Source organism: Sebastes fasciatus, chromosome 8, assembly GCF_043250625.1.
Source record: "Sebastes fasciatus isolate fSebFas1 chromosome 8, fSebFas1.pri, whole genome shotgun sequence".
Classification (NCBI taxonomy): domain Eukaryota; kingdom Metazoa; phylum Chordata; class Actinopteri; order Perciformes; family Sebastidae; genus Sebastes; species Sebastes fasciatus.
The window spans coordinates 35,383,299-35,400,859 of record NC_133802.1 but is presented as its reverse complement, the minus strand read 5'-3'; the positions used below and the strand labels follow the sequence as shown (position 1 = coordinate 35,400,859).

The following is a 17,561-nucleotide window of genomic DNA, read 5'->3' as shown; positions in this document are numbered from 1 at the left end:
AACACAGATTTCCGAACTTTTTTCCCCGAGTTTATATAATCTGTTAAAGCATGATGATGTAAGCTCAGCCTAAGCTCGGTTTAACACAAAGAGAAAGGCACTCTTAATTGACTTCTGCGTCCGGCTAATCACTCCATAGCCGTGGAAGTTTACATGTTGACCACCTGACCACACCGACACAGATCAGAGTGTATTTAATTCATGTTGTATCACCTGCTCAGTACTGCCAGTACATGGTTTATATATACTGTAACACTGATATGGTTGCTGATATTCTCACTTTAATCCACAGGTTTGCTGATTTCGTTGAAGGGTCTCCTCACTTGATGTCCAACGAGGCGTCTGTCCACGCGCAGGAATACGGCTTCGGAGGATCTTTTTTTGAGGATGAATTTTTTGACACGGACGACGAGGGGGAGGAAGAGCCGACGATGAAACCGGAGTGAGACGGCACCCTGTTTAAGAGACGAATATGAAAATAGAGACAACGGTATTATTGCCTTTCAGAGAGGTGGCCGGAGGACGTCTCTCCGTGGAGGACGTCTCTCCGGACGGACTTTTGAGTGATCATTGCGGAGGCCGCATTAAGAAAATGTCGCCATGTGTCCGGGCTCTCAACGAAGAGCCGGCAGAACAGTGTGGTCACATCTGTTAAAGTAATGTCGTTTCAGAGGACGTGCACTAATGCCAGATCTCCTAAAGGTCTCTGTTAAAGGTTCTGCTGTTTCTCAGTGAAGGTCAAAGGTCAAAGAGATGTAACTTTTTACTGTGTGATGGAAGTTTGTGTTCTTTAGCTTAGAAAAGGTTTTTACGTTTTAATTTACAAAACATGTTCACAGGCTCCAGTTCTCAATGAGCCTCCAGACTACATGTACAGTACTCCATGTAGACTACATGTGCAGTACTCCATGCAGACTACATGTACAGTACACCATGCAGACTACATGTACAGCACTCCATGCAGACTACATGTACAGTACACCATGCAGACTACATGTACAGTACTCCATGCAGACTACATGTACAGCACTCCATGCAGACTACATGTACAGTACTCCATGCAGACTACATGTACAGTACTCCATGCAGACTACATGTGCAGTACTCCATGCAGACTACATGTACAGTACACCATGCAGACTACATGTACAGCACTCCATGCAGACTACATGTACAGTACACCATGCAGACTACATGTACAGCACTCCATGCAGACTACATGTACAGTACACCATGCAGACTACATGTACAGCACTCCATGCAGACTACATGTACAGTACTCCATGCAGACTACATGTACAGTACACCATGTAGACTACATGTGCAGTACACCATGTAGACTACATGTGCAGTACACCATGCAGACTACATGTGCAGTACTCCATGCAGACTACATGTACAGTACACCATGTAGACTACATGTGCAGTACACCATGTAGACTACATGTGCAGTACACCATGCAGACTACATGTGCAGTACTCCATGTAGACTACATGTATAGTACTGCACGCGGTAGTTATTATTATTATTCCATCTTTCTGCTCGGGGAGGAAAGTTTGTTCAACTTTGTGTTTCACTGTTTTCATTTTAATGGACATAAATCAGAGGACATGTCCCCAAAATATTTTTGAATAAAAACTATATGAGCTCTGACCTGGTGATGCTGGTACTGAGGCCGATCCATCCCCTCCTGATCTCTTCTTCCACAGGTTCCTCACCTGTTCTCTGCCGGAGGTCATTGCTGCTGATGGCATCTGGCCAGTGGATGTTTAAGATCAGGCAGTTTGTTTATGAATGTTGGTACTATTGCTATCGTGGTCTCGGTTGTCCTCCACGTCTCTGAACCGTAGAGGAGTATTTGGTTTGATGTTGGAGTTGAAGAGTCTGAGCTTTGGAGCTCCAGATGTTCGTAATAGCGGAGTGGATAACATCCACTTCTAGTATATATATGTATTATATACTATATATATTTGTATTATATATAATATATTATATATAGACGAGTACAATGACATGAAACAGATGATCCTTCAATGTGAGAAGCTGAAAGCTGATGATTTGAGCTGTTGTCAGTATTGATTCTGATCAATGATCTGATCAACTTGTCTGGATAGCACCTGACATCACTATTTATTATTGTTATTGATCAGAACTGATACAGTAATCAGTCATAGCTGGTTATCATTGATCAGAACTGACAGTAATCAGTCATAGCTAGTTATTATTGATCAGAACTGACAGTAATCAGTCATAGCTGGTTATTATTGATTAGAACTGACAGTGATCAGTCACAGCTGGTTATTATTGATCAGAACTGACAGTGATCAATCACAGCTGGTTATTATTGATCAGAACTGACAGTGATCAGTCACAGCTGGTTATTATTGATCAGAACTGACAGTGATCAATCATAGCTGGTTATTATTGATCAGAACTGATACAGTAATCAGTCAGAGCTGGTTATCATTGATCAGAACTGACAGTAATCAGTCATAGCTAGTTATTATTGATCAGAACTGACAGTAATCAGTCATAGCTGGTTATTATTGATTAGAACTGACAGTGATCAGTCACAGCTGGTTATTATTGATCAGAACTGACAGTGATCAATCACAGCTGGTTATTATTGATCAGAACTGACAGTGATCAGTCACAGCTGGTTATTATTGATCAGAACTGACAGTGATCAATCATAGCTGGTTATTATTGATCAGAACTGACAGTAATCAGTCAGAGCTGGTTATTATTGATTCAGTGAGTTTTCTTGGTTTTCTTTCTGAGTCACGTTTTTAAATCTTCTGTTAAAATATGAACACATTTTCTAGGAATTTTTGGGAGGAGGTTTTACCGTCTGCAGCAGAGTAAAATTTTCTGACCTTTCTCATATCTACACTTGACCCCTGACCTCTCCATTTCCATGTAACTCTGTTTCAAATGTTCAAATCAAAAACAGTGATGACTGACATACATGCTTGAACTGCATGTGCCATGAGTCATGTGCACTAAAAGCTCTCAGTTTTTAAACATTTAGCTTCTTATCAAGTTTTCTGAGTTCACGTTAAATTGAAAGTGAAGAAGCAGAACTGGGGAAAAAAACTGCAGTGGGTGACCAAGACGTGCTGTTCGAGCGAGATAGCGTTATCTTCCATCAGGCAGCTTTCTGTAACCTGTTGCATTGTGTTCATCCTCTTCTCCCCCACTCTCCGGTTTCAGTGATGATATCTGATGACATTTAGCCCGCCTGCCCCTCTGCGTCCCACCGCCGGCTTCTTTACATTAATGGTAATGTCCTCGCAGCGTTTCGAAGGTAGGGAACACCCCAATAACTATTGCTGATGATTACACACATATGTGAATGAAACAGCTGATACAGCGAGCGATATTTGCATTCGTTTCCTAGGATCAGGTCGGCACACTCAACAGTAATCACATTCACATGCCGCTGCATTTCCTGTGACTTAACTTCCCCAAAAACAACGCATCACAGACAGGGAAACCTCACTGCAATGCAAACATGAACAGGTTGCAGGCAGAAGGGGGGGAATCCCTCTGGATATATGAGCAGATTGCACACGCTGTGACGGCCCCCTCACGGTGGCTTCATGTAAAGTGTCTGGACTTCCCCACTGCTCACAAACTGCCGATTCATTCTTACAAACCTACACACACAGAAGGAATCAGCCGTTTTTCTACTTGTGGAATAAAAGATAAGATGGCCCCGTGTGTGTGCACGCTGTGTAGCTCTAACTGCTCGTTAGCTTTTAAAGAAAACAGTAAATTACATGATTATGTGCGTGATTATAGCAAGACTGCAGGATTTATTGTAGGCGTGTAAAAGCATGTAAATCCTTCAGAGTCAATCGAGAACAAAAAAAAGCATGAAAGAAAACGGAAACTTTCAACAAGTCATTCAGAACGAGGGATGCACCGATACCACTTTGTTTCAGACCGAGTACAAGTACTTACATTTGGGTACTCGCCGATACGGAGTACCGATACGAGTACTTCTCTGAGCCAAAAGACCCTCGTTAACAGCCAGCTGGAGGGTGTGAGCGACACACGGCAGGCTGGGGAGTCCCGCATACGAGGCGGTGCGCCGCGACCGGCTGTAGATCGGCTTGGAAAGGCTCGGGGTGAAGTTGGCTCGCAGCCGCAGCTTTACAGCGCTCCCCGCCTGGACCTCGCCGCACCGTGACAGGGCTCCCTGCTCCCTGTGCGAGTGTCGACCGGGGCCCCAACCGCATCTTGCCGCGGCCCACGTTAGGGCGCCAGGGGTCTGCGGTGATGTCTGCAACCCACCCGACCCGTCTTGAAACACAGACCAAGCAGTCTAACGCACGCGTGAGTCAGAGGGTGCAAGCAAAACCCCGTGGCACAATGAAAGTGAGGGCCGGTGCACGCCGGCTGAGGTGGGATCCCGGCCCAGCGGGGTCGGGCGCACCACCGGCCCGTCTCGCCCGCACCGTTGGGGAGGTGGAGCGTGAGGACCCGAAAGATGGTGATGAGAGGTCAACGTCACGCTGCCGTAAAGTGGTATCGGAGCCGTTTTGCAAGTACGAGTACATGAGCACAGTATCGGACCCGATACCGGTATCGGACCCGATATCGGTATCGGTATCGGTGCATCCCTATTCAGAATATGAACCACACTCCTGCAATGAATTCATTCACATTTATAGCAACAAGCGGACAGTTCTACAGACCTGCAGCCAGTGCAGTTTGTAACAGAAATCATGTGACGACGGACGAGTCGAGAATAAACATTCAGTGTGCAGCAGTTCAAATTCCTTGAAGCCAAAGTGTCTTTTTGACAAACCTACATCAGGAATGTCAGTAAAGAAATTACTTTCATAAAACCGCAGCAGTGCATTTACCTTCTTTATATATTACTCCACACAGTCTGTACAGGTAAGACGAGTCCAACTGGTTCTCTCCTCCTCGACCTCGAAACATAAAATAGTTCAGCAGAAACTACAAAGTCCAGTGTTGGTGGTTAAAATCCAGCGTTCAGTCTCTTCTGTCAGTATTTGTTGATCCCAAATATCCGTACTCCGTGAAACTGAGGCAGCTTTGGGAGGATGACGCTGAGGAGGGAGCTGGTGTTGATTAGAAAATGCGTGGCATCGTATTTTGTGTAGAAACTGGCAAGAATGTACCTGCAGAGAGAGATGAAGAAGAGTGTCAGCGTAGCATCGACATTTATACCGAAGCACCAAAAACATACACAACAAACTCTGAGTCTCAAACTCGTTACGCTTCACAACCAACTACACAAGCGACATATCAAAAATAAATAATATATAAATGAAGGACGTGATAAATGAATATGCCATTAAAAATAGCAAAATAATATTAAAAATAAATGTAGTCATTAATTAATTGATAAAATGTGACATAAATTTATATTTGTTTTAATTTGCTTTTTTATTTTCCTTTGTATTAATTCACTTACTCTTCTGTTTAATTTCCACTTTTATTTATTTTTATTAATCTTTACATTTATTTATTTATTTTTGCATTTACACATCTGAAAAATGATTCATCGACCTTCGCCGTCTCAAGAGACCTATCTCGTAGACAACAGGTGATAATTTCATCTACTTCCTGTCTGCTCTGACGCAGCGTGAAAGGTTTGGCATAGTTTCAGTTTCTGTGACAGCTTGAAGAATTTATTGAGTTTAAACGTTGCAGCAGATATTCGTTGACGGGAGTCTCCAGTTCACCGCCCGGGAGCGTTAACTCAGCAGCTACGATGCTGCGTTCACTGTCTCCAGTTCACCGCCCGGGAACGTTAACTCAGCAGCTACGATGCTGCGTTCACTGTCTCCAGTTCACCGCCCGGGAGCGTTAACTCAGCAGCTACGATGCTGCGTTCACTGTCTCCAGTTCACCGTCCAGGAGCGTTAACTCAGCAGCTACGATGCTGCGTTCACTGTCTCCAGTTCACCGCCCGAGAGCGTTAACTTAGCAGCTATAATGCTGCGTGTAGTGTCGCGGACATGCAGCCACTTTCCAACTAAAAGTCTCCAGCTCACATTTAGTTTAGTTTAGCAGGTTGTCAGCTGTGTGTCTGCCCGGAGGAACTTTAGTAAGTGTCCAACAGACAGTGTGTTTGTGCTACGTTAGCAGCTCTAGCGTTGCCGGAGGCTTCGTGCTCGCCGCCGCCGCCACACGTAGTCTGAGTAACGTTAGTGAGTTTCCAACAGACCGTGTGTGTGTTGGCGGTGAGTGTGAGGTTGTTGGTGGTGTTCTAGCTGTGATCGTAGGTGTAGCAGTGTGTGGACAGTTTATTTGTCGGTGAATAAATGCTATGAAACTACAACTCCTCCGCTCCGCTCAAGAGAGCCGGAGAGACCGGAGTCGACTTCCTGTATCCTGTAACTCCGGCTCCGCCTCTTAAGGTGGACTGTTAAGGTGGACCAGCTTTTCTCCTTAAAGTGACGAGCCGCTCCTCTGAGCCGCTCAGCTTTTGAGTTAATTATTAACATTTCTTTTAACCGTTTTAACCGATAGCGCTAATCGGTTAAAGTGCTTAATGTGGGTTAGCGGTTAAACGGTTAATTATGGACATCCCTAGTGAGAACGTTTTCACCGTTTTGAGTACAACATCCGGGTACTTACAGTGTTCTGCATTTTCCATTCCTCTCAGTGTGAACACACTTATGCACTCCAAATTGCAAGTGTAAGTACGGAAGTACGCGTACTACGTACGAATTCTAGTTATTATTGTTAGAAAACGTACCAATTGAGACGCAGCGTCGGTCTTCACAGAGTGGCTTGATGGGCACAGCCCCAGAGAGCATACAGTATTATATTTATTTATATATATAATATTATATAGTAGTACAATATAATATCCCAGCCTCTCGTGCTTATCATAGATAGATAGATAGTAACTTTATTGATCCCGATCTTTAACTGCATCACAGTGAGAGACACTGCAGACGACTTTTTACACTTACGTACAGAACAATCGGCGAGATGGTGAGGAATTTGCGTGACGACGTGAACTGGACGCCGTAGTCCATCTGTTCCCAGTGTGTGAGCAGGCGAGCTTTGCCCTGGTCTGGTGTCTCAAAGGGAGTTCCCTTCACTGTGTGTAGAAACAGGTACATCACCTGCAGAGGACACAGCACACAGAAGAGATGCAGTAGTAGTAGTAGTAGTAGTACTAGTAGTACTAGTGGTACTACTAGTAGCCACAGAGTAATAATGCTCAGACTGCAGGGCCGACCGTTTTCACAGAGAAGTGGAACAAAGTGAACATTGTTTAGATTAAACAGGATTGTGATACTGATTTATAAATATTGGATAAAAACTGATGTGAGTTTATCGATGTTGTCGTCTAACTCTCAGAAGAAAGCGAATAACCATATTTCCCAAAATGTTGAACTATTCCTTTAACACATGGTAGTCGTGCTCATTGTGGTCTAATACTAGAGATACTACAGTATATAGGATAAATACCACAGTATAAACAGTATAGAAAGATATCTGTGGGTATCGTCACATGATAGATATCATCGTATTGCCCATCCCTGAACATAAAGCTCTGTGTCTCAGATGTGTAATAAACGCTGAATAATGAACCTCTCTAACTGACCAGGTTGTGGATGACGTTGGTGAGGGTCCAGACGAGCGGCACGGTGAAGAACGGGATGCTGAGCAGGACGATGTGCAGCACGACGGTCAGCAGCAGGTAGGTGAGCCATATTCCTCTGCTGTTCATCACCCTGGTGTTGGGGTTCACCTCGCTGTGAGCTACGCCCACATTCATCTTTAGACACAGGAGACCACAGGTCACAGGTCAGAGGTCAGAGGTCAGCTGGGACTCCAGATAATATCCAGCTCCTCTAACAGGATGTTAGCAGGAGGCTACGTCTCAACCCTCAGAGCCGTACACATGAAATTAACTTTCATTTATTACATAAAGTCATTTCAACAATGCAGAACTCTCTGCTTCTGGGCCACGTGGTGACGGTATCAGCTAGGGACGCACCGATACCAGTATCGGGTATCGGGTCCGATACTGTGCTCATGTACTCGTACTCGCAAAACGGCTCCGATACAACGACCGCGATACCACTTTACGGTGGTGCGCCCGACCCCGCTGGGCCGGGATCCCGCCTCAGCCGGCGCGCACCGACCCTCACTTTCATTGCGCCACGGGGTTTTGCTTGCACCCTCTGACTCAGGCGTACGTTAGACTCCTTGGTCCGTGTTTCAAGACGGGTCGGGTGGGTTGCCGACATTGCTACAGACCCCTGGCACCTTTTTTACGTGGGCTGAGCCCCGATCTGGCGGCACGATGCGGTCGGGGAGCACTGAGGACAGTCCGCCGAGCAGGGAGCCCCGTCACGGTGCGGCGAGGTCCGGGCGGGGAGCGCTGTAAAGCTGCGGCCGCGAGCCACCTTCGCCCCGAGCCTTTCCAAGCCGACCTAGAGCCGGTGGCGGCGCACCGCCTCGTATGCGGGACTCCCCAGCCTGCCGTGTGTCGCTCACACCCTCCAGCTGGCTGTTAACGAGGGTCTTTTGGCTCAGAGAAGTACTCGTATCGGAACTTGGTATCGGCGAGTACCCAAATGTAAGTACTTGTACTCGGTCTGAATGAAGTGGTATCGGTGCATCCCTAGTTTCTACCGACTGCTGCTTTAAGAGAATGTGAGCAGCTCTTCACTCCCGTAATCATCATGTTATTGACGCGGTGCCGTGGTGAAATATGAAGGAAGCATTGAAGCTCCTTTCCTTCGTATTTAGAGAATGTTAACTAGTTTTAATTATGAATGAATGAATGAATTAATTAATCAATCTGTTTTTGTACGTGCTTATTGATCAGACTTACTTTGGACTGTCAGTCGATTAATCGATAAGTCGATCAACAGAAAACTAAACATTTACTAGTTCAGCTTTTCAACTATAAAATGTGCTTTTTAACTTTATATATTTATATCATCATACATTTATAAATGTATAACTTTATATCTTTATATCATCATACATTTATAAATGTATAACTTTATATCATTATACATTTATAAATGTATAACTTTATATCTTTATATCTTTAATATTCTGCTGTTTGGGACATTGTAAGAGACAAAGTTATATATGAACTGTGGGGAGAAGACTCCGCCCGCCTGAGATGTTCTGGTTGACTAAACAAGGCTCCCCTCCTCCCTCAGTTAGTATGTAGCCGTTAGCATTCACTCACTAGCAGCTAACAGCTAACAGCTAACAACGAAGCAGCAATAAACTTTAGTTATGACGTATTAAACGAAAACATCCAGTAACCGTTAATATATAAATATATAAACATATAACCGCCCACATCCTTCAACTGTTCAACTTTAAACGGCTCCACGTCCGCTGCTAAGCTAACAGCTAGCAGTTAGCTGCTAAGCTAACAGCTAACTGTTAGCTGTTAGCTGCTAACTGCTAGCTGTTAGCTGCTAACTGTTAGCTGCTAGCTGTTAGCTGCTAGCTGTTAGCTGCTAGCTGTTAGCTGCTCTCTACAGGTTGATGCTAACGTCAGCTAACAGCTCAAAGCTATCTGGATCCGCTGACTGAACCCGAGATGATGAAGATGTTAAATCATCTGTTGAATCGCTCCTCTCAGTATCTCATGTTTAAACTTCACATTTCTCCAGAGTCAACTTTAACTTTACCTTCCTGCTGCCGCTCACCAGGAAATACCTTTAACCCCGCCCCCCTGACGCTAACCCCGCCCCCCTGACGCTAACCCCGCCCCCCGGGTTAGGGCTGCTTCCTCTGCAGCAGCGGGCTGTAGTGTCAGTAGTCCAGCAGGTGACCTCTGCAGCATCTGTACTCCCTTTGAGACACCAGACCAGGGCAAAGCTCGCCTGCTCTACATCTACATCAGTTAAATACACATTAATGCAGCAGAAATATGAATCCAGAAACATCAGACAGAATAGAAACAAACACTTTACTGTTGATACTTTAAGTGCTTCTGCTGATATACTGCAGTATGGAGTATTTTCACAGTGTGGTATTAGTACTTTTACTTAAGTAAATGATCTGAATACTTCTTCCATCACTGGGTGTATTTCCTTCTCAGGTTTAATTAGACAAAAAAATAAAATGTAAACCTTCATAAATGACACCGTGTCATATTAAACAAGGTCGGCACACTGAGTAGTAATATAGTTTAGTGGTTGGTTCAGCAGTGGCTTGACAGCAGTGGTGAAAAGTACTTCCAGGACACGTCTGGTGACATTCTGTAGTTTTTATATTCGTATATACAAGTCAAAGCTTCCCACTGCGCCACAGAGCTCCTTTGTTGTCCAAAACTACTATTAAAAACACATCAATGGACCACTGTTGCACCGGGTGACACGTTACTTCATTACAGTGAACACGGGCACCAAAAAGCACCAAATCCTCATGTGGAAATAATCCCCATCAAATCTACTAGCTGGAGGAATGTTTGCTAACAGCTGTTTTAGGAACTAACTACTGAACCTTTTTACAAAAATAAACAAGACATCTATGAGCCATTTCTATAGATTCATCAGTAGGAATCAGTAGGAGTCAGTAGGAATCACTAGGAATCAGTGGGAGTCAGTGGGAATCAGTAGGAGTCAGTGGGAGTCAGTGGGAGTCAGTGGGAGTCAGTAGGAATCAGTAGGAGTCAGTAGGAGTCAGTGGGAGTCAGTGGGAATCAGTGGGAGTCAGTGGGAGTCAGTGGGAGTCAGTGGGAGTCAGTAGGAATCAGTAGGAGTCAGTGGGAGTCAGTAGGAATCAGTAGGAGTCAGTAGGAGTCAGTGGGAGTCAGTGGGAGTCAGTAGGAGTCAGTGGGAATCAGTGGGAGTCAGTAGGAGTCAGTGGGAATCAGTGGGAGTCAGTGGGAATCAGTAGGAGTCAGTGGGAATCAGTGGGAGTCAGTGGGAATCAGTTGGAGTCAGTGGGAATCAGTGGGAGTCAGTAGGAGTCAGTGGGAATCAGTGGGAGTCAGTAGGAGTCAGTGGGAGTCAGTGGGAGTCAGTAGGAGTCAGTGGGAATCAGTGGGAGTCAGTGGGAATCAGTAGGAGTCAGTGGGAATCAGTGGGAGTCAGTGGGAATCAGTTGCAGACAGACCTGACAAAGCATGAATTCAGTCTTTTTTACAAATCGACATCACTATGTCGTTATTTCGGCATCATTTTGATCCGTTTATTGTATTATTATTATTATTATTATTATTATTATTATGATGTTGGATTCATCCCGCAGTAGCGACGAGTGGCTGCTAGATGCAGTCTGGAGGAAAGCCAGGCTAAAACCTGCTTCGTGCTTGGTGTGAATGTACAGTAAAACAATACGAAGCAACAACATAACGTAACTTAAACAAACTTAAACAACAGCACTATGTGATGAGACATTGAACCGCTGACACGCTCCCCAGAAAACAGAAACCCTGAACTGTTCTCCACCTTTTCATTCTGAAAGAGCAACGACTGAGGGAACTCCAACAGTCGGCCAACCAATTCTGTAACTTCATCACTCAGTGACAGACCTTCCTGTTTGTCGTGCAGACCGTCTGCAGCAGACTGCTTCCCTGTAGTGTGAGCGGTGTGTAGATAAATGAAATAAGGAAGTGACATCACTGCCCACAGATTACATGAGTGAGACGTCCTGAGGAACTGCAGTCTGCTGAGTCAGGTCAATTATTGACACACATTTTTATATATATTTATTATATATTGCACACCACTAAAACACACAAAATGATGACTCTTGGAAACTGTTGTTCACACTGTAAATATAGAAATGAATCCTGCCTCTCTGCATCTCTTTGACTTTACTCCTACACTTATTATTATATGTGAATGTTTTGAACACTAATATTTAAAATGTACCTGGGATTTTTGTCATGATGATGTGGTGATGTCTTTACCTATTGTATGTCCTTTGGGTGTGTTTATATATATATCTGTATATATAGATATATATTGATATCTATATATATGGGAGCAGTAGAGGTTGCAAACTATAAAAATATTGCACAGGCATTTTTTATTTTTATTTTTATTTTTTTTATTGCACATATTGCATTGATTGAAGTATTGCACTTGTTTATTGCACTTTATGTGAGGGAGAGAGTGTTGTATGATTTATCTGTTTAAGAGTCTAATGGCCTGGGGGGGAAACTGTTCCTCAGTCTGCTGGTGAGAGTCCTCTTGGGGGGGTCCTGTATCTTCTACCAGAGGACAGGAGGTACAACAGGCTGTTGTTGGGGTGTGGTGTCCTTAATGACCCTCGGGGACTTCCTGAGACACCGCTGGGTGTTCAGCTCCTGCATGCTGGACAACTCGCAAAATTAAAAGGATAATAAAAACAATCAATAGACAGTAAAGTGCAGCATTCGATCCATTAAGAAAAGCATCCCCCCCCTTAAGTGATTTGTTAACAAGCAGTAGTGTTTTAAAGTCAGTTCTGAGACTTACTGGGAGCTGGTGTAGGGACTTAAGTACTGGAGTGATGTGATCAGTTCTTTGCAGCTGCATTTTGCCCCATCTGAAGCTGCTTGATGGTCTCTTTAGGTAGTCGGCCCGTGTAGAGACCGTCGCAGTAATCGACTCTGCTCGAGATGAAAGCACGGATAAGTTTTCCCAGGTCATGCTTTGACATAAGACCTCTAAGTTTCGCTATGTTTTTAAGGTGGTAAAAAGCTGATTTGGTTATCGCTTTCACATGATTATTCAAGCTGAGATCACTGTCGATTAAAACACCCAGATTTTTGACAGCATCCTTTGGCTTAAGTCCCTTTGTGTTCAGATGATTAACAATCTTAATTCTCTCTTCTTTCTTCCCAAATCAACATAAACAGGTGAATGTTAACGTGTGAAGCGCTTTAAGTGTTTGAAAGACTAGAAAAGGCACTTAAATGCAAGTCCATTTACCATTCCCTTTGTGTTTCATCACATCATTGGTATCTTTCCTTTCCTGTGAAGCACTTTGGAAAGTCTGCTTTCAGCTGCTGAATAAATCCTTGGGGCCATGATGATGACAGATGTGCTGACATCAGGGAGTTTTTACCCTCAGAGATGGAATGAGAGGTTGAATGAATTCTGGATATGAAGTCACTCGGAGAACAAACTTCCTTGTTGAGCAACTTTACGCTAACACTCGCTGCTACTTCCCCTTTCCCCCGCCTTCCTTTTGTATTGAATTACTAGCAACATTGCACCATCAGAGTGTGTGAGGGAACTCTACAATAGACCGCACTGACGGGGAGGAAGTCTGCAGGAAGCTGTGGATCTCCGGAGAGCAGCAGGACTGTTTCAGGAAAGCACAGCTTCCTCCTCCTCTCACTATTTATCTGTCTGACTGTTGTTTTGGAATTTCATTCACAGAAAGCGCCGGTAACTTCCTGAAGTTCCTTCATGAGCTGTTTTCAGTGGAAGGAACAACGGGTACAAAAAAACACTGTGACAACATCTATGAACCACAAAACGACAGTGATGAAGAAAGGGTTTGAATATTAGATTTATTCTGCATAAAAAGGACATCAACTGATTTCAATAAATACCAATAAATAAATACAATAAATATGAATTGAATAAATATGTTAGATAATAATTCCATTGGAAATACATTCCATGTACACATGGGGAGGAACAAGAGTGGAAACACTGTTGTAGATATCAGCCACTGGAGGCTGTATATGGAGGCTTTGATCAATGTGATCACACACACAGGATGCTCGTTCACGCTCTACATGCACCTCTGAGCCGAGCCCTCCGTGTGATGAGCCGGGTCGCCGACGGCAAAGACTCGAGCGGTGAAGATGGAGAAGGAGAAGAGTCTGTCCATGGTGTAGTGGCACAGCAGAGCCTCCTCCCAGAGGTCAACGGGCTGGATGTCTTCTTTCCTGCTGTTGGACTCCTGGAGACAAACAAGCATGAATCTTTAGTCCAGTTCTGATCTGATAAATGCTGCACAGACTTCTGAATTAACCTGTGACCTTTGTATTTCAGATCTTACCTTCTGGTGGTCCGTCCCTGACTTCTTGGACCTCACACATTTGCTCATGTCTTGGTGCAGTTTGTGCAGTTTGTTCGTCACTTTGATGACAGACTCCGAGCAGCTCTCGAACCCGGCGAGCCTCTCCACCGCAGACCCGTAGCTCGTCAGGACGTCCAGCATCTTCCCGAGACATGTCTGAGAAAGAGAGGAAGAATTAACTTGTTGAATTATGTCCCAATAGTTTCTCTACTATCACAATAGACTGACACTAATGGGATGAATGTGTTGCTGCTCACCTCAGACTTCTGTTTCAGGGTCTCAGGGTCACACATGTCTTTGGCCTCCATCCAAACGAGTGCGGTGGTGAAATCTGTCACATCTTTGGATCCATTTCGTGCCTACAGACAAGGTCAGAGACAACGATGCATTATATAAAAAATAATAAACATAGCAAGAAATAAACACAGCAAATTGAATGTGAGTTAATGTTCATATTACTACTGTCCAAATATTTAGATAAATTGTATTTTAATGCCTTGGCAAAGAAAATAATAATACTATTGCTGGTAAGAAACACTTCAAAATGTGTTGACATTCATGCTCCGTGCTTGTAAAAGCTTTACATGCATACAAAACACAATTTTGAGTGACCGAAAACTATTCCAGAGGCTTTATGGAAAAGTTATTTTAATGCTCGGACATTAATTGGGGAAAGGGCTTTTTGCATATTCTGCACCCTCAGCCTGGAATCTGCTCCAAAATGACCTGGAAATCAAGGAGCTGGTCTCATTAAACATGTTTAAATCTAAAGTGAAGCTTTAGAAGCAGACTCTATGGCATGCCAATGTTTTTAAAGTTAAAAAGTTCCTTTTTGTCCCTCATTAGTCTTTAGATAATTCTCTTTTAATGCAGATTTGAGTGCTTTTAGTGTTGTATTTTATCTCTATTTGTGTCTGCAGCTTTGTGTTCTTGCTGCTGACCCTCTTGGACAGGTCTCTCTTAGAAAAGAGATTCTTAATCTCAATGGGACTAACCAGGTTAAATAAAAATAAAAATAAAAATAAAATACATTTCGAAAGTTTTGGAGGTGTATTTTGCATTAATAATTCCGAATAATCATAAAAAAACCCTAACCCCCCCCCCCACTTACCTCTATTGATACAGTGTGAGCGATGTCATTGAGCTCCAGAGAGCTCCTCCGCACGTCCACGCACGCATCGTGCACAGGCTGCCCGGCAGGAGCGCAGCAGGCGGCGGCGAAGAGCCAGAGGAGAGCAGCCAGAGTCCTGGAGCATACATACATCATGATGAGGATGGTGATGAGGATGGTGATGGTGATGATGTTTGTTTCTGTTTGTTGCAGAGAGCTGGTAGAGTAGAGAGCTCGTCCTCCTCACAGTGTGACTGCTGGTCCTCCAGTCTGGTTGCTGGTTTTATAGGGATGAGGACCTGTCAGTCAGTCTGTGACGTACCGCGGTCTTCCAGGGTTTTCCTGCATCCTCAGGTGACAGGTGAGTTCATGTAAAGTGCAAAAAAATCTATATTCACCAGGAAGAACAACAGAGCAGGAAGAGGTCAGAATAATGACATCATCTTACATCATTGTTTGTTAAACAGAAAAGAGAAGAGTGGTGGAAGAAGAAATAACAGACAGGAATGATGTGAAATGAGTCAATTATTAAATAAAAGTCCAGTATTATCAGCATTAATGAAGGTACTTTCACAGTGTTGTACAATATTATTCTGGTTTATCACCACATTATAAGTAATGAATTGGTATTCTGGATTGATAACACATTTATATTTTGATAAGGATAATTAATTTATATTTCTGTATGACAGAGATAAAAGGTTATTATTATTATAGTGAGACAAATTTAGGAAATTTAATTAGAGTATATGTCTGGCTCAATAAGGAAGCTGGTTAATTATTAATGACTGATTTATGGAGAAGGGGGGGATTAAATTAGTTTGTTCTTCTCACTCCTTTTACAATATGTAAACTAAAGCATCAAGTGTTTGATCATTTCTTTTTCTTATGCTTTTCATTGTATGTAAATATTACTTCTCTCTGGCTGTCCACTTGTTGGTATGATCATTCTCTTTTTCTTTATTTCTTTATTTCTTTATTTCTTTTTTTGTATTCTACATGTTCGAAATAAATGTTGAAATGAAAATGAAACATTATACAGGTAAGAGCATTTTAATGTTGTTTAGATCCTCCTACTGGGTAGATTATAGTAGCACTGCATCATATCAGGATATCATGTTTTTATATGCAAAAAGCAACTAAATAAATGTAGTGGAGTAAAAAGTACATTTCCTTCTAGAAGTAGAAGGTAGCACAACATTTTTAAAAGACAGCTGAAAACCTTCTTCATTCATTTAACTTATAATTAATGTCATTCTTCTTATTTTTTTAAACACATTTTCTCATTTTATTATTCTTAATTGTCTCTGTTTATTTTTTTATTTCACCTATATATTTCAGCATCTTCTGTTGTATTTGTATCGTCTAATTTTATTATTTGATCCATCTGCCCTTGTTTGCATTTTCTTCTTTTTGTAAAGCACTTTGAGCTACATGTCTTATATGAAAAGCGTTCTATAAATAAAGTTATTATTATTATTATTATTATTATTATTATTAATAAATGGAAATATTCAAGTAAAATACAAGTATGTCAAAATTGTATTTAAGTACAGAACGTAAGTAAATGTACTTAGTTACTTTCCACCACTTGTCTGTTGTAATCACATGAACATTAATTATTTATATTCTAATATCCCTCTTATACTTTTTTAATATTGAAGTATTTTCCAGTCATCAGTGATGGGGTTTCTTATACTCAATATTCTTATCTGAAGTTATTGACAGTCATAGTTATAATACAACTTTAAGTGTGACACACCAATTAACCTGAATGTGTCCTAATCAGGTTTCACATCAGTGGTGTTGTCGGGGAAGTGAGATTAACCTTTAACGTTTCAGGGTGATAATGAACAGAATTCTCTTCACAGATTGGACAAACTTTCCCAAAACGATGTCCGTGATCTGCCCCTCTCGTCTACCAGAGAAAAACCTCTGCCCTTCGACTGAATTTCTGTTTTCTTTCTTTTCTTCTTCAGAGAAAGGAAATGATAAGGGAAGGCATAAGATATTTTCGAGCTTCCTTAATCTTTCCCATTCACGTTCTATATAGTGTAATAAAGATAACTGACTCATTTAGCGCACTGAACAATATGATCAAACACACTATGGAAGCAGACTTTTATCTATTCATTTATAAAAAGGACTGATATCCTGATATACTACTCCTTCAATTCAACATTAACTCAGAACAAATTAACACAGAGGAAATGTGCTGCTCAGTTTGTCCAATCTGTGGACTTCTAAAGGTAATATTTAATAATATAATATCTAACCCTAACCCAATCTATGGACTTCTAAAGGTAATATTTAAAGGGACTGTCAACTAAAGTCAGCGTCCTGTTGCTGGCGCTTGTGCTCGCTCTACATAGACATGAAGGAGCATCACTCAACACAGTGAGGGGACACACGTCAGCTAAAAGCACAATATCACTCTATATT

At 42.6% G+C, this 17,561-nt stretch overlaps 2 protein-coding genes and 1 long non-coding RNA gene across 4 annotated transcripts in view; 1 reads left to right on the top strand and 2 right to left on the bottom strand.

The window, feature by feature from the left end:
• LOC141773309 (uncharacterized) overlaps window positions 1-1,684 on the top strand; it is a 3,496-nt gene extending 1,812 nt beyond the window's left edge. The window contains exon 2 of the long non-coding RNA XR_012595069.1: window positions 293-1,684. This is a non-coding gene — a long non-coding RNA (uncharacterized LOC141773309). The remainder of the gene's footprint in view (window positions 1-292) is intronic.
• A 2,103-nt stretch (window positions 1,685-3,787) lies between these two features.
• On the bottom strand, window positions 3,788-9,795 carry ormdl2 (ORMDL sphingolipid biosynthesis regulator 2). 2 transcript variants are annotated; one of them, XM_074645212.1, is made up of 4 exons: window positions 9,667-9,795; window positions 7,605-7,778; window positions 6,964-7,119; window positions 3,788-5,157 (listed from the first exon to the last, which is right to left on the bottom strand). In XM_074645212.1, the coding sequence occupies exons 2-4, from the start codon at window positions 7,776-7,778 to the stop codon at window positions 4,963-4,965; spliced, it is 525 nt and encodes a 174-aa protein (XP_074501313.1). In that variant the 5' UTR covers window positions 9,667-9,795; the 3' UTR covers window positions 3,788-4,962. The 2 variants fall into 2 exon arrangements, with proteins under 2 accessions (XP_074501313.1, XP_074501314.1); XM_074645213.1 differs by having other exon boundaries at window positions 6,968-7,119; window positions 9,667-9,791.
• Window positions 9,796-12,080: 2,285 nt separating this feature from the next.
• LOC141772106 (uncharacterized) lies at window positions 12,081-15,477 on the bottom strand. Its single transcript, XM_074642762.1, has 4 exons — window positions 15,120-15,477; window positions 14,266-14,367; window positions 13,988-14,164; window positions 12,081-13,888 (listed from the first exon to the last, which is right to left on the bottom strand). The coding sequence occupies exons 1-4, from the start codon at window positions 15,273-15,275 to the stop codon at window positions 13,718-13,720; spliced, it is 606 nt and encodes a 201-aa protein (XP_074498863.1). The 5' UTR covers window positions 15,276-15,477; the 3' UTR covers window positions 12,081-13,717.
• Window positions 15,478-17,561: the final 2,084 nt, after the last annotated feature.

Excerpts from the sequence above, each read along its gene's own strand:
- ormdl2 (XM_074645212.1), bottom strand. The coding sequence starts at position 7,778 with ATGAATGTGGGCGTAGCTCACAGCGAGGTGAACCCCAACACCAGGGTG. Across the intron at positions 7,120-7,604 it reads CCAACGTCATCCACAACCTG|GTGATGTACCTGTTTCTACA; the intron begins GTCAGTTAGAGA and ends TGTCCTCTGCAG. Across the intron at positions 5,158-6,963 it reads TCTCGCCGATTGTTCTGTAC|GTACATTCTTGCCAGTTTCT; the intron begins GTAAGTGTAAAA and ends CTCTCTCTGCAG.
- LOC141772106 (XM_074642762.1), bottom strand. The coding sequence starts at position 15,275 with ATGATGTATGTATGCTCCAGGACTCTGGCTGCTCTCCTCTGGCTCTTC. Across the intron at positions 14,368-15,119 it reads CTCACACTGTATCAATAGAG|GCACGAAATGGATCCAAAGA; the intron begins GTAAGTGGGGGG and ends CCTTGTCTGTAG. Across the intron at positions 13,889-13,987 it reads CAGGGACGGACCACCAGAAG|GAGTCCAACAGCAGGAAAGA; the intron begins GTAAGATCTGAA and ends GTTTGTCTCCAG.